The sequence below is a fragment of the Grammomys surdaster genome, unplaced genomic scaffold, assembly GCF_004785775.1.
Source record: "Grammomys surdaster isolate TR1022 unplaced genomic scaffold, NIH_TR_1.0 126906, whole genome shotgun sequence".
NCBI lineage: Eukaryota > Metazoa > Chordata > Mammalia > Rodentia > Muridae > Grammomys > Grammomys surdaster.
In genome coordinates, this window is record NW_021621692.1 from 548,490 (window position 1) to 571,856 (window position 23,367).

Consider the following 23,367-nt stretch of genomic DNA (forward strand, 5'->3'; position numbering starts at 1 on the left):
TTGTTCTTTTTCCTCCAGGAATTCTAATTATTTTCTTGGACTGAACTGGGCCATGTCATTGGCTATATTTCCAGACACTGGCTTGAACATCCCTATCGGTCACCTTCATGAAATTTCATCTTTATATTACGCCAAGTACTTGATACAGGTCACTATAGACAGGCCGAAGAGAGAGGCCACTTATTTGATTTTCTTTAAAAAAAAAAAAGAAAGAAATGAATAACAAAGCCACTTCAGTGCATCACCCACTTTTCAGGGGTACAGGCCTGGCATCTCAGAACCAGGAACCTAGACACAGGGGCATCAGGGGTTGACAGCCAGTCTCAGATACAGAGTTTGAGGCCAGCTTGTACTACATGAGACCTTATCTCAGAAAGGAAAATAAAACATCCAAAACGCCACTAATTTTCTCTTAATGTTGACAATGCCTCTTTGATGCAATAACGTCATTTCTGTCGAGTTTCTTTTGGAACACAATACTAGAAAAGGCTTTTTTTCCCCAGAGATATAAGGTTCCAGGAAACAGAATCATGTGACTGACCAGCACGGCTCCCACTTTCTTCGGCTCCTAGGAAACGCACAGATAACTTTAAGATCAGTGACAGGGATTTTATTGATTCTTGTGGAAAATATACGTTTTTATTCTCTTTGGGCCTGACGGTCTATTTCTATTTAATTACTTGTTTGAAGTATTTTACTTCAAGCTGTTACAAACCCTGCAGAAAGAAGCCGAGGGCAAACATGCTCTTGACTAAAAGCTGTGGTAACCATTGCACACCCCACATGTAGCCTGGTCCTGGTGCATTGTTCAGGGTGCATATAAGTGTTTGTTGAATGAATAAATGAATGAGTTGACTTTTGGTGTTGCCTAAGTGGCAAATGATCTAGAAACAGTATGACATTAAAACAAAAACAAAACCCAAACCCACTAGTTTTTAGTTGATGCAGGGGCAAGAAAATGTCACTACATAAAACAAAGTTTCAAGACAGGCAAAGTGGTGCCATCCTGTAATCCCAGTACTTGGGAGGGTTGTGAGTTCAAGTCCAGCCCCAAACACAAGTTCAAGACCAGCCTGGGTTACATTCAGTTATGTTTCTGGGATTCAACTGGGGAGATGAGATAAAATGCATAAGAAGATTTTGGATCGAAGATATTCTCCATTGAATTCTTCAAAATAATTTAAAAGATGAAGAACTCTAAAAACTTAATAGCAGGCTTAACAACAAAGGTCAGTTTGTATAATGGAAACCAGCACTTTAGATATTCAGTGGAGTCTAGATGTGGTGGTGCATGCCTGTACTCCCAGGTCCTGGCAGCCGAAGGTAGGAGGATTTTGGAATTCAAAGTCAATGTATTAGCCACTGTGATGGTTTGTATATGCTGGGCCCAGGGAGTGGCACTATTAGAAGGTGTGGCCTTGTTGGAGTAGGTGTGTCACTGTGGGTATGGGCTTTTAGACCCTCATCTTAGATGCCTGGAAATCGGTATTCTGCTAGCAGCCTTCAAATGATGATGCAGAACTCTCAGCTCCTCCTGCACCATGCCTGCCTGGATGCTGCCATGTTCCTGCCTTGATAATAATGAACCTCTGAACCTGTAAGCCAGCCCCAATTAAATGTTGTCCTTATGAGAGGTGCTTTGGTTATGGTGTCTGTTCACAGCAGTAAAATGCTAAGTAAGACAGTCTGATGCTGTGATAAAACTCCATGATGAAAGGCAACTTAAGAAAGGGAAAATTTATTTTGACTTATTGTTCTAGAGGGATGAGAGCACATCACGGTGGGGTAAAGGCATGGTGGCAGGAAGCTGAGCACACACACCTTTAACTAAAGCATTAAGTAGAGAACTGGGGGTGGGGTGAAGGCACTATCTCTCAAAGCCCACCCCCAGTGATGTACTTCCTTTGGAAAGGCTTACCTCCCCAAACAACACAAGTAATCGTTTGAAACCAAGTTTTCAAACGTTTTAGCTGATTGGAGACACTTCTCATTTAAACTACCATAGCCAGCCTGGGCTCTCTTATGACTTTGTGGCCAGCCTGGGCTATGTAGCAAGACTTTGTTTAAACAAATAAACAAACCAGTATAAAGGGTTCTTAATGACACGATTAAGGTGTGCAGTATTATGTGTCCATGGAAATAGATATACTTGGAAAAGCAGGATAGGTACACAGATGCCCAATGCGTGCACAACAGGATAAGATGACATACAAGAAGAAAAGAAACAATCTCAGGTGTCATCAGTGGTCTCTCAGGTTGTGTGACAATGAGTGAAATTTATTATTTTGTCTTGATTTTTCCATATTTTTCAAGATTTAAGAACAAGATTTATTTTCAAGTTTTATTTTATATGTGTAAGTATGTTTACCTGCACGTATGTCTGGGCAACCAAAAGCATGCAGGGCCCATGGAGGCCAGAAGAGGCCATCAGATCCCCTGGAGCTGGAGTTACAGCTGGTTACAGAGAATTGTGTGGGTGCTGGGAGTTGACCCTGGGTCTTCTACAAGAGCACCCAGTGCTCTTAACCACGGAGCCATCTCTCCAGCCTCCTTTCTGAGGTTTTTAGCCATCTCTGTATAGTGCATTGATAGGACATTAAGCCAATAGCGAGATGTCTGAGGACAAGAGTGCCATCAATGACATTTCATGAAGAGTTGGAGATAGTCCTCTTTTCAAAGCTGCCCCAAACTCCCACCCCATAAAAACTGTGAGATAGCCATTGATGTACCTACGTGTCAGGATGCAGCTTGCAGCTGCAGTACATGGTAACTAGCGTGAGCTGCTAGGACACAGCGTGTGTATGCTCTGTGTGTGTCTGCACAAGTGAATTTGAAATGACTCATCTGTCAAAAAGCAAAGCTTACTGTTCTCGCAGGTTCAGAATACATTTTAAATTATATATAATTAAGCCAAATACATCAAGTGCTCTTAACTGTGGAGCCATCTCTCCAATCCCTATTTCTCAAACTTTTGATGCCTACTATACAAATGCTCTCAACTTCTGATGGGGCGACATCCCTGTAGATCCGTCAAAAAACGAAAATAGAAGTAAAAAAAAAATGCACTGAATCCAGCCAAGAAAGATCAGGGAATATTGTAAAAGTCAAGAAGGGCTCTGTCTAGTTTGCTTCTAATGGTGCTTTCCTTCTGAGAGACCTAAATTGGAATTTTTAATAGACTTTATGGCCCCTCTCTCTTTGTTCATATGTTTCTGGATGTGTAAGGTGTTTAATGTGGTGGTGGGGAGAAGACTTAGTTGATATTGTTGCGTCTTAGTCAGGATTTGTATTCCTGCACAAAATATTGTGACCAAGAAGCAAGTTGGGGAGGAAAGGGTTTATTCAGCTTACACTTCCACATTGCTGTTCATCACCAAAGGAAGTCAGGACAGAAACTCACACAGAGTAGGAACCTGGAGACAGGAGCTGATGCAGAAGCCATGGAGGGATACTGGTTACTGAATCACTTACCCTGGCTTGCCCAGTTTGCTTTCTTATAGAACCCAGAACTACCCTCACAATGGGCCCTCCCAGCCTTGATCACTAATTGAAAAAATACCTTACTGCTAGATCTCATGGAGGCATTTCCTCAAGGGAGGCTCCATTTTTTGTGATAACTCCTGCTGTGTCAAGTTGACACTCAAAGCCAGCCAGTACACAGTGCTTGCCAGGTAAGCACAGGGACCCAGGTTTAGATCCCCAGATTTCACATAAAAAGTCTGTGTACAGGGGCACACGTGTCAGAACCCCAGCACTAGAGAGGCAGGGTCAGGGTCAGGGTCAGGGTCAGGGTCAGGGTCAGAGGCAGAGGCAGAGGCAGAGGCAGAGGCAGAGGCAGAGGCAGAGGCAGAGGCAGAGGCAGAGGCAGAGGCAGAGGCAGAGGCAGAGGCAGAGGCAGAGGCAGAGGCAGGAGGATTCCCTGGGGTTCCCTGGCCAGCAATTTGAAAAGAATTGGTGGGCTCCATGTCAGTGAGAGATGCTGCCTCAAAACAAACTCATAAACAAAGAAGGCAGAGAGCAATTAAGAAGATGCCTGGCATCTTGAGCCTGGTCTTCCTATGCACACTCTCACACTTGTGCATGTACACACACACACCATATGGCCAGTGTGCGTGCACACCCCCCCATGTCCCCACACACCACACCACACACATCTCACACACAGCATACTAACACACATATCACACCACACACACACACACCACACACACACATACCACACCATACACCACACACACACACACACACACCATACACACACACATATCACACACACATCACATACCACACACACACTTACACACACCCCACACAACACATTACACACACACCACAGAACACACACATAGACCACATTCATCACACACACACACACACACACACACACACACACACACACACACACACCATATGTACAGAATCAATAGCTGTGAGCCCCACTGACATTTAGTACAGGATCGCTTTGCCAGCACAGAAAGACATGAAGACAAATGTGATGGCCCGGCTATCTGGTTGTTAAGTATGACAGTACTGTCTTCACAGTGACAGGGCTTCACTTTTCATTAGCTCTGGGAATCAAGGTGTCATTTTAGTCAAGTTCTAGAATAGTAAAAGCATTCCTACAGTGTTCTGTCACAGCCAAGTCCCACTGCTGCTCCCTGGGCTGCTCATTGCCATAGACACCGAGTATCTTGTTCTGCTGTGTCCCCTGTCCCCTATCCATTAGACCATGCTTCCCTCTGATGGCTTTTGACTCCTAGGAGAGGGGCCTCTCAATTCAAGGCTGCTGTGGAGGCTGAGCCCCCGGCCAGCCAGCCACTCCTGGAGCTTGTTTTCTTTCTCCTGGGTCTCTCTGGGCGAGAGGCAGGCAGGTGTGGGCGGTTGCGAAGTACCTGCTGGGTTCTAAGAACAGGGATGCTATTTTTCTCTCTCCTCCCTGAACACAGTGCTAAAGTGTGTGTGTGTGTGGGGGGGGGGGGGATGAAATCAGGAGGAAGAGGGTGAAGGAGTGGCAAGCTTCTGGAAACAGCTGCAGAAGGGCATCTAGTCTCATAATCCAGTCAGACGAGGACAACTTCCCCCTTGGTGGTGGAACTTAAAAGGAAGTGGTGACAGGAAGAAGCCTTCAGGAGGTCCTGCATCTCTTATTTATTGCAGCATCCAACCTTCGAGTAGGCTAAGGTCGGGAAGAGTATACATAGTGGTACCCAGCTTGTACCTAGCTTACCGGTGCCTCTTAGTGCCTGAGCCTTCATTTTCCCATCATTAAGGTGTAAACTTCAGCCTCTACAATAGAGAGACATCACAAGGTTTCTTCAGCTCTAAGTCCTTACATGACCTCTGTCCCAACAGGGCCATGGGAGTTAATGAGGTCATTATGTCCAGACTCCATAGCAGATGCTAGATGGACTATACCACTTCCTCTCCCTCCCATTGGTTAGTTTCTGCTTGCACTGATCTCCTCTTTCTAGCCCCTCCTTCCTCAGATCACAGGTTCTTGGCCTTCCCCTCCAGGCGACACCAGCCAGGCACAGGTGATGTCCCTGTACTTAGAGTGGACAAGAAGCATCTAGAGTTTGCTTCCCTGGGTACTGATATTCTACTTCTCTGACCTGGTCTTTGTTCTTATGTAAGATGAACAAGGTCATCACTAGGTTCTACCTGAGGTGGCTGTCACCTCGGGCTTTAAATAAATGCAAACAAAGGAACTGTAGGAGGTGTGTCTGGCACCTTTATGAAGGATCGTCCCTGTGTCTGCTGTGTGTGACTTGTCTGTCATCTGCTTCAGACTTCTGTTTCTTTGACCTGCTCACCTGTCTGTGTCTGTCGAGTCCTTGAGCTTACCCCTAGCCCTTTGGTTTCGCCGAATTCCATTCCTCTTTTCACGACTAGAACCGGCTTGCCTGCTATATATCTATTGAGCTAGCTTACAAGAAAAGAATCTTGGGATATTCAATCTTGCTTGCGTAGAGCCCAAAGCACTTCTTGCACACACCCTGCAAGCCGTACCCATCCCTGTGATGGTCCCTCGTGGGACAGGGTGTGAGAATCCAGAGTCTGTGCTGTGTGCATAGTACCATGTTAGCTGAACCCTAATTACTACACCGCCACCCCCAAGAGCACACTATAGGCTAGAGGAGAATGTCAGGGTGCTGACCGACCACTCAAGTGTAACCGCGGGCAACCACTGCCTCTAGACTCAAGGCTGAAGGACAGAAGCTGAGAATCGGGGTTTCTGAGGCACCATCCGCTCCTGGTGCTTTCATCTTTGCGCCATGCCCGTGTGCCTAGCCTCCTTAGTGCTGCAACACCTCCAAGGGCAAGGACCAGGGCCTGGTAATGATTCCTGTAGTACTGTGGGGTAGCACAGCCTTCTTGGGGTCCTTTTATGCATTTACTCATTAGACAAACGTTCTTCTGCGGCTCTACTAGGTACAAACACTGCTTTAGTTGCTGGGTCCCTCACGTAGCATATTCTGAGAGGAAAGAGCCTTATGCACATGCGCACAATAAATCAGCATTTTTGTGCGCACGCGGATACTTGTTGCGAGCGGAGAACAGCCTCCAATGTTGTCTTTCAGGAGCTATCTGCCTTTTATTCTGAGACAAGGTCTTTTATTGGCTCGAGGTGTGGCTATTCAGCTAGGTTGGGTGGTCATGGGACTTAGCTCTACCTCCCCAGGGCTGGGATTATAAGTACCCACCACTATGCCCACCTTTTAAAACATGGGTTTTGGGGATTGAATGCGGGTCCTTAATGCTTATGAAACACACACTTTACTATTTCCCCAGCCCAGGTATTTAGCCAATAGCCCAAGTCAGCATTTCTGAACTTACCTTCCTGACTGCTGACCCAGTATCTGGAGAGTGAGTTATGCTGGCAGGCTGTGGATGGTGGGGGAGGGGAAGCTATTGGAGAGCTTTAAACAGGAAAGATCTGCCCCATCTGGTCCTGCGGGCTGCTGTGCAGGAGTGGCCGCAAGAGATCAAGGGTCACCTCAGGCTGAAGATGGAGCGAAGTAGAAGGGTTATATTTTAGGCTAGGCCCCTCAACAGCAGGACCAGTAAAATTTTGAGCATGGCAGAGCTCTGAAGTGGGGACTGCCTCATGTATTGTGAGAAGCCTGGCAGCATCCCCACCCTCTCCCCAGCAGAATCAGCAGCATGCCTCCTGGCTGTGTCCGAAAAAAAAAAAATCAAAACTCTAGATGTCCCAGGAGCAAAACAGCCCTCAGCTGAGAATCCTGGCTGAGTGTCCCCAGCAATACCAGACTGGATGTCAATAGGCAGAGGTGGCGATGGCAGAGGCCATTATTGAACAGAAGATCTATTTTTTGAGCTTCCCCCTGAAACCCCTGGAAGAGTATTGTTCATGACTTCAGGCCATCCCCTCCACCTCTGTAGGGTTGGGTGGACAAGTCACATTCAATCTTGCTTGTGCCTCTGAAGCCGCCAGGGTAAACCTTGGTGGACTGAGTCAGGCCCTTCGGGCCACTGGCTCTTCATGAGGGTATTGTTTCAGATAGACGACGTGTGTGTGTGTGTGTGTGTGTGTGTGTGTGTGTGTGTGTGTGAGAGAGAGAGAGAGAGAGAGACAGAGACAGAGACAGAGACAGAGAGACAGAGAGAGACAGAGAGAGAATATACACTGTTCTTTGCTTCTCCTCAGAACCCAGTCCCCTGGCCCTTTCCATGGCAGATGCAAGACCTTGAACTTTGGGAGGTTGGGTGTGACTTCAACATCTTAGGGACAAAACATTCACCTAGTGGGTACATCTATGAATGCAGAGAGCATTAAGATAAGCAGGTCTGTGTTGGGCATCACAGGACTGGGGATGGGAAGGGAAGTAGGGGGTTGCAATGGAGCAAAGCTATGTGTTTAAGGGGAGAGGCCTCTTAGAGGAAGATGTCAGGAGAGCATGAGCAAGACGCATTGCCAACATCAGCCCTTGGCTTTTAGAAACTGGGTTCTGGGGGTTGGGGGCAGCTCAGTTGGTCGGCTTTTTGCCTGGTGTGCACAAAGCACCAGTTCAGTCCCCAGCACTACGACTGAATGTGGTGGTGTCTGTACCCTAGCACTGCGGGTAGGAGGGTCAAGAGTTTAAGGTCATCCTTAACTATACAGAGTTTGAGGCCAGCCTGGATTATGTGAGAGAGAGAGAGAGAGAGAGAGAGAGAGAGAGAGAGAGAGAGAGAGAGAGAGAGAGAGCGCCACAGCATGCATGTAGAAGTGAAAGACATTGTTTAGGAGTCAGGTCTCTCTCCTCCCAGTATGTGAGTCCTGAGGATTGAACTCTGGTCCTCGGGTTTGGTGGCAAGTGCCTTTACCTACTGAACTACCTCAACTGGCCCAGCACACAGTATTTTGATTTCTTTTTAGTACATTTATTCAGTCATTCATTTATTTGTATGTGAGTATATGTGTGTATGGGTCTGCTCTCACACTGGCTTGCTCAGAAGCCAGGTGTTCGATCCATCAGTGCTAGTTTTGTGGGATATCCTGCTTGCTGTGTGTACTGGGATCTGAACTCTAGTCTTCAGGACTGTACAGTGAGTGCTCTTAAACCCAGTCTCCAAAGCTATTTTGTGATTTTTTTTTAAAGAGACTTTAACAGAGAGCCATGCCTGAAATGGGTGAAAAGATGAAAATGTTCTACAGAATGTGTCCAGAGTCAATGCCGGCCATTCAAAGAACGCTGGGTGGGAAACACGGGTGGGCGAGGTGGGCGAGCGAACGAGGCCGCTACCAGATGCAGATGACGCTCACTCAGCAGTGATCAGTATCTTTATTCATACACGCTTGCTTCCGAACTACAGTGAATGCATCTAACAGAGCGAATCATGCAAACGGAGACGAGAGGTTACACAAATCCAAGAAAGCTAGGCGGTAATTTACATATCTACCTCACCTGCTAGGTAACCAAACAAGCAGTGCAACAGCCCCTGGCTCATCAGCAAAGGCCTGTTTGGGGAAACAGCCCAAACCTTCACTACTTCCTTCAAACCAATCTGGGGTTTTGCATGGTGTTTTATTTCACTGAGAGGTTTAAACATGGTGCGTTCTTCATAAAACAGAACAGAAATCATGTGGGAACAACTCCAAATGCATCTGATCATCTATAAAAGGTATTCTGAAAAACCCTCATAGTCAGGATAGGAGGTCGATTCTTAGAAAAACCTTTAGCCTCAAAATAGTAACCACCTTCATGTATAATTTTTAATAGTCTACTAAACCTCCCAAGGAGAGAGTCACATTTTTTCAGGCAAAATATTAACAAAAATCTATAAACGTCAATCACAGAATAGTCTTAAAGTTAAGCAGGAGACAAAAGACAGTGTAGTTTGATCAGAAAGTGCAAAGCCGCCTTTTGTTATAGTTTAGAAAAAGGGGTTCTTACAAAGTGGGCTAGATAGGTGTATTCTCAAAAGTAGGGTTCTGTCTACTCACAGCCATGAAAATGGAAGCAGATGCTCGGGCACAGTCAATGCCGGCTCTTCCCGGGATAGTAGGTTTGAATTGCCCAATGGGCAGAATCCGTAGACGGCATCTCTCCACTTTTATCCAATGTGAGAGACTGAAGGACCAGAGGGGACTTGAGACAGAGTTGAAGAAACATGCCCTTCTTGCTCTGACTCTTACAGTGCAGAGTGGGGTCCTCTAGATCCCCAAGAATGCTTTCCTAGGGCTGCATCAGGAAGGGGGGGCTATGAAGCCATCATCCCTACAGTTGAAAGATAGCTAAACCTTGTGCGGCTATCTTTAGTGTCTACTAAGAAAGAGAGAGAATACCATTGGGCAGCCAATCCAATGTGGACTCCAGACCCCACTGGCGTGGGAAAGTCCTGCCATGGGGATGCAGATCTTGGGTGTTCTATCCAACCTGGGTGAAATCCTCCTGTAGGCTCTGCGGAATTGGAATTTTATGAAATTTTTATTATTTTAAAAACTCACTTGAAAAGAATTGAGTTATTAAAGTCCTCTATAAAAAAGTACAAATAGCCCAGGATACCCAGGTCTTCTATTGGAGTTAATAAGTTAATTTCTTGTTTTAGGCTAAAAACAGTCTTTGGAACTTCTGGGCTTCCAGGGAGGGGCACAGTAAGGCTGCTTAATGACTTGGAGTGTCTTCTGTTTATTGACTGACATCTGACCACATGAATGAGGGGCACAGACTGCTGAGCCATCCATGCTTTTTAAACATTACTGTATCATCACTTGGACAGCAGTAGACACCGTTTCTAGAACACTGTGCCTGTGCATGCCTCAAGCACCCTTTCCTGATTTTCTGGATTATTCTAACAACAGAAAATAACAGCTTTTTCTAGATTTGCTACGCTGGACCAGTGAGATGTGGCAGGGGTGTTGATTGTTCAGCACAGTTTCTTAACAGCAGCTCATGGAGAACTATTTTAAAACAAGTTTCCTAACACTGTCATGCTAGTGTGGACCCACTGCTAACCAGAGGACCTGTCTTGTTCCTTGCTATTGTGTCCCCCCTGCCCCCCATCTCTCATGGTCAGCATCCTTTCAGGTCCCTGGCTCAGCAAGCATCTCCTGAGCATAAGTGTTTGATACGCTCAGTCGTGGTGTGGGGACAGGTACCCCTGCCATTCTGGGGTTGTAAACAAACAGGAAACAGCATGACATGTACACACAAGAAATAGGTGATTTCATAAGACCAAGGTGAGAAAATGACTGTCAGGAGGTGTTGCCTCGTGGAGGCATTTGAGAAAATAAAGCCCTGTGCAAACCCTTCCTATTTTTTTCTGCTAAGCAGAAGCTGACAGGTTGCTGTCGGTTGTTTTCATGACTTCTGGACCTAGTCTCAGCAGTCATAATTATCAGGGGGATAAAGATGGAACTTAGTGCTTCCAGGGTCCGCTGGCTGGCCTGGCTCTGCCCAGGGCAAAGGACTTCTTACAGTTGGGATGGTCTGAGAAGGAACAACAGATTGTATCTGACCAAAAAAAAAATCACTCATTTTGAAGGCTGACAGAGAGTAACTTCCATTTGCACCAGTGGAAAGCCCACACAGATACTACATCCTCTCTGCCAACCTTCCATGTCTTTCTGGGTGCACTCAAACCCTGCTCTTTAATGATGTTGACTTCTGCTTCCTCCTCTTTGTGATACATTAATGGGTGGCTCTGTTGGGCTTGGCAAGCTACCATGCTTTGCTGAGAAACCATGCTTTGCTGAGGAGCTTGTGAGTGACAACACTTGAGGGTTAATACTGGCCTCTGGTAATCTTTCACATGACTATCTAAGACCAACCTTCCAAAAAACTCTTGGCCTCCTGATTTTCTCAAATTACTAACAAAATTAATAATTAAAGAAAAGGCTACTAGCTCAAACTAGGCTACAGTGGTGAGAGGGTGAAAGGCAATTGGTTTAGCTCCTGGGGCTCCTCATCTACCTTCTGAATTAGCTCCTGCCTGGAGGCGAGCCTGCCATTAACTCCCAGGGCTGCACCTGGCAGCATACTCCAGCCCTTTCCATTCAACCCAAGCACCAGGTGACTTTGATGCTACACTGAAGGCAGAGCTAGCAGCCCACTGGCCTGTGGTGGAAGAGGGAAGGGCTGCCGCTGAGCATTTGCCACCTTCCAGGGGAATATAATACAAAACAATTTCAATGAATTTTTCTGAGTCACAGCCTGATGGGTCCTGTGGAGATTTGGATTGTGCTAGGTTCTCCTCCACAGGCCCTGCCAATGCAGGCAGAGTCTGAGAGCAGATGCTTTCTAAATAGTTTCCCCTACCCCCACTCCTGCAGTCCCTGGGGATTAAACCCTTCAAGGCACCCTCCTGGTGATTCTGGCCTCTGGCCTCTGATGGGGTTACTTCAGTTCAATGGCAAACGTTTCCCTGTAGCCCCATTTCACACGAGGTCTGTGAAGTGGGACAGAGATGTAGAATATTATCAATGAACCCTGTCTAACAGCTGTTAACGGTCATCCACATGAGTTAGTTTTGTAGTAAAAACTGTCTCTGCTGCCCAGATCTTTAAAGTATGAGCCTTTATCCGAATTTAACACTCAGCAGTGTACAGAATAGGCAGCACTGTGAACACTCCCTTAAATTCTTATCATCTCTCCTAAGTTTGTTCTCTAGCATTCTGTTCCTTAGCGAATGCTGGTCTGGGCTCTGTTATTTCCCTCCTCCCGTTGGGAATGTCGGTGGATAGCCATCCAAGGGTTCGCACCTATTTTCTAGAGAAGTTGAATCACTTGGAGCTGGGTGCTGGCAGTTTAAAGAACCCAAGCCTGCTACTGACGTGAGAGAATCAGGCAGCTTGGCACCTCGGGGACGGATTATCTATGAACCCTGTGCTTCTTCTCCGTGGCTTCCCTTACTTTGAGAGGTTCAGCTTCCTGTTGCTGTACCAACTGGAAAGAACAACACTTTCACTTCCTGGGCTCATGTATACACCATTTCCTTCACAGTTTGACCAGGTATAGTTTTTGATAAGGCTAGGTTGCCAAGATGACGAGCTTGACTTCTGAGATCCATACATGACTCCCTCCCCTGCTTTTCAAGGTCTGAAGTCCAGAATTCATGAAAGATTGCAGAAGAAACTGCTCTTTTCTGGTTTGGCCCACTCTCCACTCCATATCTCCTTCTGATTAGGGGTTCTCAGAACTGCCTGTGCTCAGTATCTCAAAGACTCTTGGTGGGTTGCAGGGTATGTGACTGTCAAGCAGATAGGTAGAGAGTAACAAAGAAGAGAGCTTAGCTGTGAGATGCTTTCAGGAGAGGTGCCTTCTATAAGGACTGGTAGGAACTTCATTTTCACTTGTCCTTTGTGCTGAAGAACCCTGCCTCTTCTAAACACCTTGTATTGGGAGGCATTTGGCCAAAGACATGCTCTTCAAAGACCGGAATGTTCTAGGAACAGCTTTAAGACAGTGCGTGCCTCTGAAGAGAGTCTGTTGGCAACAGCTTCAGAGATGGCTCTACACAGGCATGGGGACAAAGTTTGTCTCAAGGATTCTGTGTGTTCTGGAGTACACAGTGAGTTATTCTGGAAAGACAGACTACATATTTTTGTGTGTCCGTATGTACACACAGAAAGGAATCCTCCCACCCTTTCATCCCTAGAGTTCCCAAAGACATAGGCTGAAAAGTATCAGATAGACAGACAGACAGACAGACAGACAGACAGACAGACACACACACACACACACACACAGAGTTCAGCCCAGGTGCTGTAACAATGCCACAGATATATGAACATATCAGGAATACTGGAATTAAACATTTCCAGCTGTCCTCAAGAGAAGTGGGGTGGTAGAGGAACCTGAACAGAGGATAACATGAAGAAGTTAACAGAGTCTCATCTCAAAAATAATCCCCACAAACAAAACCGGGGTTTGCAGGTAAAATCAAATATATATATATACATATGTACACATATATAGTAAAACCCTAGTTAAACATGTAAAGTAGCCATTCATTTTTAAAATTACATCTACATTAAAAAATTAATATATCTGATAGAGTGCTAGTATGTGGGGTAGCGGGTAAGAGAGAGCCCAGCAGCAATGAATAAAGCTAACACTTAATCTTAAAGCAGACTGGAAACATGAGCGTCACAAATATAGCACAATTGTGTCTTATAAAAATTATCATAATACTCTTTATACTTGATACAATTATATCAATAATATAGATTAACTTGTTATTAAGGTTTATTATAAACATGCAAAATTCATTGCATGATGCACTCATAAAACATTAAAATCCTTCTAGCAAGAAAACATCTTTGAGCTGATATAAGCATAAAGTATCTTGATCCTACAGCTCCACATGTGTCGTTCAATTGGAACTGGGAGTGGAAACCCAAACTATACTCTTTTTCATCTCTAAGTGGATGTAGGGCTAGAGAAAGGAGGAAAATCAATCTATAGGGACTGATGCTAGTCAATACTTTGATTAAGTTACTATACATTGTACTTCCATAAATGACACTGCAGCTTATTAAATAAATAGTAAAAAAGGGGATGGGGACATACATTTCAGCTTCTTAGGAAGGGTACCCACAAAGGTAGCAAAATATTATTGTGTGTGTGGGGTTGGCTAACAACACTCGTAAATAGTGGCATGATTACTGATGGCACCCTGGATTGAAGAGTCATCTCCCAGAGATTAAAATGAACATACACATGATTTATCCTTGATCTGAAATGATTTTACATGTTTTGTTTAGCAAAGTCCTTAGACAATTTGGCCTCTTAAAAAGAATGAGTTATCAAGATAGTTATCAACCAAGCAGGGGAATACAGATGATAGATTCAATGAATATTTGTCTGAAGTTTTCTTTCATTCTTACACTATGCACTATGCTTGTGCTATGATAACTGGGAACAGTGATCGGGTTCATCCTGCCCTCTCAGACTCTAGGGACTGTTTCCATTGAAGTAGAGAATAAAAGCAATGGGTTCTTGAATATATGAGTCCTCAACCTCTCTTTGCTTTCTCTTTGGGATTCTTGTTCTTTCATTCCAAAGACATCGTGGGTGGAAATGTCTCCATCCCTTGAATTAGGGTGAATTCACTTTACTATCTCTGGTTGATTTGGATAGTGAAAATCCAAGAAATTGAAGGTATGGAGAATATATCAAATTGTACCAAAAAATAGGGTCCAAGTCTCTTTGTTTTCTAGGAAGAATTAACTTTTAGCTAGATGTGACTTCTACATAATTAATCTATACTCTGTACATTATGTCATCATCCACTAAGATAATGTTTCTGGTTGGGGGGTAGGGAAGAAAGTTGATCACTTATGGACTAATGTCCCTAGAATTTTCAGGCCTCTGTGTGGAACAAAATTCAAGGCCATAGCCTTAAAATTTTATGGTTAAGGATCACTTCCCACTGCTGGGGAGGCTGGGGGCTGGGGAGGCATTTCATCTTTCATTTTTGAATTTCATACCGCACTCTGCAAGATTGGGTGCACAAACTGGGGGTTGACATACGAGAACCCTTCAAAATCAGACTGGTCTATATTAGCGATGACCAGCTGGTCTGGTGGTGTTAAGACAGGCTGCCCTCGTGTGAAGAACTTGTCAAAGTTTTCTGCTCCTTTGCCGCACTGTAGGGGGAAAAAAAAAAGAGGTCAGAAAATACAAATCACAGATATAGTTTACAGAGAGCCTTAAGGTGGTAAGGGCGTGCCACAGGGAAATTGGCCTGACTGGGCAGGAAGACTCTTGGAGGACTTGCAGGCCTACTGGAATCAGAAGCTAGGCACAGCAAACAACAGATAGTTACTTGTAATTCTTCTCATATGATAATTCTGAGAATATTCTCAGAATGAAAACCCCAAATGGAAATGCGCTGTTGGTTACAACATAGCAAGAAGACAGCCTCTCTTATTTCAATATTACTTTATTGAGCAAGCAGAGCTATTAGCAGGAATGGTGCACACACAAGGCCATCAGTCATAGCTCCATGTTGAAAAGCCCATGCTACTGATTGTGCCTGTAGGTACTCTTGAATTGACAAGGTAAGGTTATTGTCCCATATTTGGTTCTTTGTAATAATATTTATAATCAGATAGAAGATGTGTATCTTTGACATCTAACTGGGATGTTTTAGAAACTCTAGCTCTCAGAGTAATCTTAAAGCAGTATGGGGTACAGTGACAATGTAGGAGATCAGTTCTTGCCCAAAGTAAGAATTATGCTTATCTGGATAGAGCTGGTCAAGTGGCAGGCAGGACAACATGGAGCTCATTCATAGCATAGTCTCAAGACAGGAGAAGGTATGCACTGGTACCCTGGGGAGGCACAGTAAAGTCTGTGATCTGTCTTGAACATTATATTCCTTCAGGATCCACCAAGGCATTCATTGTAAATGGAGGCTTTTGGCATAGCTTCCCTGTGATTGTCTAACCAGATAGCTGTTTATGCAGTAGTGCATGGGAGTCTTAGTCAACTCATAGTCAATTATACAACTTAGAGTAATACAAGGCCCACTGCACGATGCACTTGCGAAATGTTAAACTCCTTTTAGGGAGGAAAGAAAGGAATATCCTCACTTTTCCAAATACCTAGAAAGGTTGTGGCATGTCAAATTCTCTGGGACTTCCAAGAAAGAGCTGGGAGTTTCACTTATGTTTCTACTGATGATTCTGAGCATGCTGCAAACTGTTACTCTTTTGTATGCTGGTAGCATAACTGGAGCAACATGAACTCATTTTGAGTCAGCATATATTTTAACCTAATGAGGAATTCTTGGATCTCTAACAGAGGACAGTTCTAGTTAACCTGTGAGGTTTTGTAGAGTTGAGAAAAGAACTGTATCTCCCTCCTCATGACATTATAAAGGTTAACTGTGAAGTTCCACATAGAACATAGCATTTGGTCAGAGTTCAGTACACATTGGTTATTTATTTAAAACTAAGATCTGTTATGCTCATGGGTTATATTTTCTCACCTATTTTCCAAATGAGTTTTCTAGAGAAACCCATTTCGTTATAATTTTCCACTTTCTTTGTAGCAAATAAAACATACTTCTAATTGTCTATGGAGATAGAAAACATATCCTAAGTTCAAAGTAAGGTCTTCAAAAACAACCATGTCCTTTTTCAATATTATTTTCATTTAATAAGCAGTTATTGTACTCTGAACTCAAGACATTTTACACTTCAGTGATGGGGTGGCTCTGGTGTGTGTGTGTGTGTGTGTGTGTGTGTGTGTGTGTGTGTGTGTGTGTATGTGTGTGTGTATGTGTGTATGAGCGTAGACTTCTGTATGATGATGTTGTGGGGGATATAGTGTCCTCAGGTCACTCTGTGGAATCCATACAGTTGATGAAGCACACTCAACGTATCAGCCTGGCTTCCATATATGGAGCCATAAAACTTTGTCTTTCAAACTGTGTATTCCCATGATACTTTTCTTTGCAAGAATTCAAAGCACTTCAAAGCAAAGGTCAGCAGGGGCAGAGCCACATGCAGAGTTTACCACTGAAAAGGGTTCTGTAGGAAACAAGTAAGGAAATACTGTTTCTTCTCAGGAAATAATCAGGAGTCTACATTTTTGACTCATAAATCAGATAAACAACAGAAGCTAGTTTCCATTAAGATACTACATTCAAATCTATTGCAATGATGTAAACATCTAAAGGAACAGTTGTCTTTTTGATAAGACTTGATTTTCAACCAGGTGAAAGTTTTCCTCCAGGAAATCCATTTTCATAAAATTGTCATAACTTGGACAAGGGATGCCATTGTCAACTAGTAGTTGGAGAGGATACTGCTAAATGTCCTAAGATGAAGGACTTTCCTGCTCCCCTAAATATTTATTGGCCCAAAATATCAATGGTGCATCTGTTGGGAAACACTGGACTCCATATATCGAGACTGTAATGAGAGGTCCTGTGGCTGATGTGAAGGGGCCAAGCATGAAAAATAGGCAAGAGCAGCCATAAGTGGGAAGAGAGCATGGAGTAGTTGAAGAAGGCCAAATAAAAATGATGTAAGCAAGTGTTACAGCGTATGAGGGCAGGCTTTGAGGAGAACTCCCTTTTGGTGATGGATGAGTACCAACTACCTAGAAGAATCCAAGTGCATTTACTGTTGATGCTTTCAAAGGGTGGGCATGAGCACCCTTAGGAATACAACATTTGTCATCTTTCTGATACTGACAATGCAAAGAAGAGCAAGAAGGAGATTCTAAATAGAAAGAAAGAGAACATGTGTCTCTACAAGGCAGAACAAGGCTAGCCAAGGTAAATGTTCTATTTGCCTGCCTGTCTAGCATTGCATTTATGGATTTGTTCTTTGAAAAGATTGTATGTGTGTGGTCCTTTATTTGAACACTGTCTTTATGATGCTCACAAATTAGTTTCCAGTGAGAAGTTTCTTAGTACCATGGCTTTATTGCGAAAACTAGAAGAGTTCTCAAAAGCTACAAAGAGGATCCACCTAAACACTGAGGGAGGTGGAGAGGAAGAAGACATCAAATTTTACAGCTAATATTCCATGAAAAATTATTTCTAAGGCATCTAGTGTTTATAAAGCCAAAAAGTATAATAAATGAGATGGAAAAAACTCCTTGGTGAAGCCTCGTAATGTCAGTACTGAAGACTGTGAAGCTAAAGGGAAAATATGGAGCCCCAATTAATTAAATCCTTGCTATGTGGCCTCACTGAATGGCTATGTGATTGTTAGTCTCAAAATTGCTCCCCACCAGAGACATCTTTCTCTTCTTTCACCCCAACACTCCTTGGAATTTTCCATGGCTCAGAGAGAGAGAGAGAGAGAGAGAGAGAGAGAGAGAGAGGGAGGGAGGGAGGGAGGGAGGGAGGGAGGGAGGGAGAAGAAGGAGGAGGAGGAGGAGAATGGGAGGAGGAGGTGGAGGAAGAGGAGGAGAAGAAGAAGAAGAGGAGGAGGAGGAGGAGGAGGTAGAGGAAGAAGAAGAAGAAGAAGAAGAAGAAGAAGAAGAAGAAGAAGAAGAAGAACAAGAACAAGAAGAACAAGAAGAACAAGAAGAAGAAGAACAAGAAGAAGAGAGGGCACACACACATTATGGGAAATGAAGGCTTTTCTTAAACTGACTCAGTTTAGGTAAAGAGACCAGAGGCAAGGGCAGGGTGAGTACAGAGAATAAAAATTAAATCACTGAAATTCAAACACATCAATCATAAGACAAAAACTTAAAAACAAAATAAAACAAAACAAAACCCCTCAAACAAAGAGACAAAAGCGAGAGGTGTGAGTATAGTAGTAAAAAATGAGGACGATAGACTTTGAAAAGCTGGGGGTTGAGTCTGAAGATGAGAGGAGACCCGAGACTCAGAAGACGTCTTATTCTGAGGGCTGTCATACCAGAGTGGATGACAGCCCAAAAGGCAGCAGGAATATTTTAATCATAAATCTCATATTATGAAAAATATAAATTAACCTTACACTAGAGAAAGTCTTTCAAAAGTGATGCTTCCACGCTTCTAAGCAAAACCAGGTCCAGAAACAGATGATCTCTTTTAGGAAACCTGGAGAATATCTTGAACTACTATTTAAAGATGTTATGCAGAGATCTTAAATGCCACCAGCAAAACCTGACAAGGATTATAACAATCATATCTCTTTAGATGCTTGTGCAGAAGATAATATATTTAAGAATCTATTTTTCACTGCCTATGACCCAACTTTGAGATCATCAGCTTGATGGGTAGAGAGCTGCAGGTGCCACCTTAGAGCTGTGTGGGGAGTAAGAGATGGGCGGGGGCACCCAAGTAGCATCTGTGGATCAACAAGTTAATGTGTGGCATAAGAAGGTAGATTGGCTGCAGATGTTCTCCCAACATTATTACAGCCATTTGAAGGACAGCCTCCAATAGCAGCAAGAACAACAGGCAAATTTGGGTTGTTTGTGACCTCTGAGTTCTAGTCCTCTAGACCTTCACAGCAGCTAAATAATCTTATGAACAATGCCTCTGGAGTGAATAGGTATGATATTCACTGCCAAAGGCCCCCAACAACTTTCATTAGAGGAAACTTCTGCCAGAAATGTGACTCAGGACAAACTCAGAAGAGAAATGGGCAGCTGGTGTGTGAACCCAGGCAGGTCCATTGTTCTCCTTGGGAACAGTTTGTATCTGGTGCTCAGTACTGACACTTGGGGAGGGAGAGCAAAGTGAAGGACCGGGCCAGAGATCAAGAGGTCCAGGTGTAGCTTTAGGCATCTCATTGCATGTCCTTTTAAAGGTAAAATGGGGATGTGACCACTCACCTTCCAGGGCTCTGGTGAGAGCTAAAGGACCTAGCATGTGTGAGGCCTTTCTAAATGAGAAGACATTATACAGAGAGATGATATAAACATGAACCAATAGCCCTGCAAGCAAATAGATGACATTTGAAGAATGAACTAATGCTATTAACAATCTGCCTTCTCTCTTATCTCTTCATTAAGAAATGAAAAACTTTGTCATTTTTGATATGTCTACCTAAATGATTAGTTTTAATTATCAATTAGACATGATCCAGAACCACCTGGGAAGGTGATCTCAATGAGGGATTGTCTGGATCAGGTTGTCCTCTGGATAAGTCTATGAGGGATTATCTTGATTACACTGAGGAAACCCTGTCTACTGAGGGTGACATCATTCCCTAAGCCAGGGATCCTGAACTATGCAAGAGTGGGAGAAACGAGCTGAGTGTGTACATGCATACACTCTTTCTCTTCTCTTCGCCATGGAAATGACCAGCAAGTCCACATTTTTTCTACCTTAATTTGCTAAAAATAATGGACTGTGAGCTAAAATGAACCCCTTCTCCCTTAGGTTGCTTCTGTCAGGGTATTTTATCACAGTGGCAGAAGGGGAACCAAGACATCACCCATTTGTTAAATTCACCAATCAGTAAAGTGAACACAGGAGAAATCACACATAGTAAAGATGTTACAGCGCATAGAATGATGCAGACCCTAGATGGGATCTGGGTTGCAAAGTTTTGTGCCCACATCCTGTGTGGCAAGCAGCCTTCCAAACCATTTTTGTTCTGTGAAAGGGTGGAGGGAGGAGACTGAGCTGTGCTGTGGGGAGTAGCTTCTTGCCTGTGGGTCTTACCCCTGAGACGCACTGAGCACAGCGGTGCATGTGTGGGCCTACACTCTATGGTGTCCCAGGAGTGTCAGATACAACTCCGTGGTCACTGGCGTGGAAACATGAGTGGCTACAGAGCGATGACCACTAGGAAGCAAAATCACACAAATCCCAGACGGATAGGCAGAGTGCAGAACTAATGAAGCATAGAGGTTAGCTGCAAAAGCACAGAAATAAAAAATGTAGGAATCTTGGGAGGGCCTCTTACAGTGGCTAGATATGGCAGGGTATCTTTGGCATTGGGAGAATGCTTACCTATATTGAAGACTCTGTTCTTGGGGAGACTACAGCACTGTGCTGTACAGTCTGAACACTTATAAGAATATCACCCATCCTCTGTACAGTTCCCTGTGTATCTTTATGTGGGTTGAATAGCCAGTGACAGACACAAGCTTGTGTAATCTGCCTTATGCTTCCTGGGAGGCCAGGTCAGCTGTATGGGAAACCCATGGGGGAGGGCCTCTGGCTACTTCTCTGCCCTTTCCATGAAGGTCAGCATGCTCAGGGAAGGTCTCGATGCGGGATGAGGGGAAGCAGCAGCACGCAGTTAATGGTGAAAAGTGAAGTTAGTTTGCTTAGTCACTCAAGGTTCTGGAAACGTGCTCACCGAAGGCCTGGATGCCCACTGAAGCCAGTGCATTTTGGTACAGAAAGTCTGGAGAATAAGAACGGATAGAGGAGAGGAATTGGAGATGTCGAGAATCAGGAATGGTTGTGTGGAGAATGCCGTGAACCCACGAACCTCTGCGGTACATTGCTATGTGAAAGATGCAAGATGTGAAATGCCACCATACTGCCTCCTTATGTATGGTTTTACACATGCATGCCACATTCTGGAAGGTCACAGAAAAGATCATGAATTGTGGAACTAAAAGTTAGGGTTGGGGGGGAGACCATCTTTCCTTTTCTATTCTTACCACTTGGTTGATGATTTGGCTGCAAATGGATAGTATTTTAATGGTAATAACTGCCTGAAAGATACTAAGACTTCCTCTACTTGTGGCCCACATTCCCTGGGATGAAGGACTAGAGAAGGGATTTGGTTTCATGGACACCATTAAACACACTCAATTTGTCTATTTCCTTAGAACATTATCTTGGGAAGGGCAAATGCTGTTTGGAGAGAGTCTAATTTTATCCATGAGCTTGTTGATAGAAACAGGATGTAAGCCCACATAAATGAATGCATTCATAGTCAACCACGATGGCACACACCTTTAATCTTAGTACTGGGGAGGCAGAGGCAGGTAGATCTCTGACTTCAAGGAGGCCAGCCTGGTTTGTCTACATAGTGAGTTCTAGATAAGCCAGGGCTACACAGAGAAACACTGTATCAAACAAAACAAAACAAAAAAATGAGTGCATGTGTATGTGCATATGTGTGTGTGTGTGTATATGTGTGTATGTGTATATGTGTGTATGTGTGAGTGTACATGTGTGTCTATGTGTGTATGTGTATATGTGTGTGTGTGCAAACAGGTGCACTTGTATATATGCAGGTGAATGAGCAGTCTATGTTCATATCGGACAGAGGACAATATCAGCTGTTCAGCCTCGGAACATCTGTTTAATTTGTCCTTTTCAGACAGTCTCTTGCTAGTCTGGAGCCTCCCATGTAGGCTAGGCTGGCTGGCGAGTGAGCCCCAGGGATCTACTTGTCTAGGAAAATAGTCGTGTGCTACCACACCTGGCTTTTTCAATGAGCACATTCCTGAAGGTATAAAGTATAAAAGCCCATGAATGTATGAGAGTGAAGGTTCAGCCTTACCAAGTGTTATTTTCTATGGGATAAAAACATGTACTCCATTTAGCTTTTCTTTGTATTAATGGCCAGAGCTAGAAGAGTTGAAGTTTTCTTTTCAAGAGTAGTACAGTGAGCATCATCGTTGGGTCTTGACATTTGGACAAAGTGAACACATCAACTTGAGTCAGACCGGGTCTGTATGCACAATGTCCTTCAGCCACTGAAGCTCCAAGGCTTACAATTTATTTTATTAATTATTATTTAAAATGTTTCATATTTTATAAGCAGAGAAAGATTTGGGAGAATAGTTATTAAAGAATAGAAACTGTTTGCTTCTAATTCACCCGTGGAAGATGGAGAAAGATTTAAAGGCTTAAATCAAACCCTAATACACCATGATGTGATTTCTTCTGTCCCCAAGGATGGTTAGTGTTTTTAAGCTGTCAGCAGAGCTCCTTGAGTCTTGAGCATCTCAGTTTTAATTAGCATCCCTGTTACTGGCTCAACGGGAAGACCAGGAAAATGAATCTGCCTGCCACTCAAGAGGACTGATTAGATATGCCAGAGGCATTCTCTCAGTTAGACAGTCTCTACAGACAGCCTCCTTCATCTGGGTAGCTGATGCTCCATACAAGGAAGTTTGCAGACTCCTTATTAAAAGAACACCGTACCATAAGATGTCCTCAAGTTTAGAAAATATGCACAGAATTATTTATGTTTAAAGAAGCATGACACCAGCAACTTAATCTCAAGTGGCATAGGAAAGCATGTGTATGTGTGTGTGTGTATGTGTGTGTGTGTGTGTACATGTGTGCATGTACATGTGTGTGTGCATGTGTGTATGTGTGTGTATGCATTTACACATGTGTGTATGTGTGTGCCTATGTTTGTGCACATGTATGTATGTGTTTTCGTGTGTATGCATGTGTGCACGTGTGTGTGTGTGTGTGTATGTGAGTGTATGCACATGTGTGGGTATGGGTCCAGAGAGCAAATCAAAAAGAAGACAAAGC

The 23,367-nt window shown here is 43.9% G+C and overlaps 1 protein-coding gene across 1 annotated transcript in view; it reads right to left on the reverse strand.

The window, feature by feature from the left end:
* Nucleotides 1-8,767: 8,767 nt before the first annotated feature.
* Prkca (protein kinase C alpha) overlaps nucleotides 8,768-23,367 on the reverse strand; it is a 406,878-nt gene continuing 392,278 nt past the window's right edge. Inside the window, exon 17 of the mRNA XM_028761244.1 lies at nucleotides 8,768-15,094. Coding sequence (XP_028617077.1) covers nucleotides 14,930-15,094 — 165 coding nt within the window. The 3' untranslated portion in view covers nucleotides 8,768-14,929. The remainder of the gene's footprint in view (nucleotides 15,095-23,367) is intronic.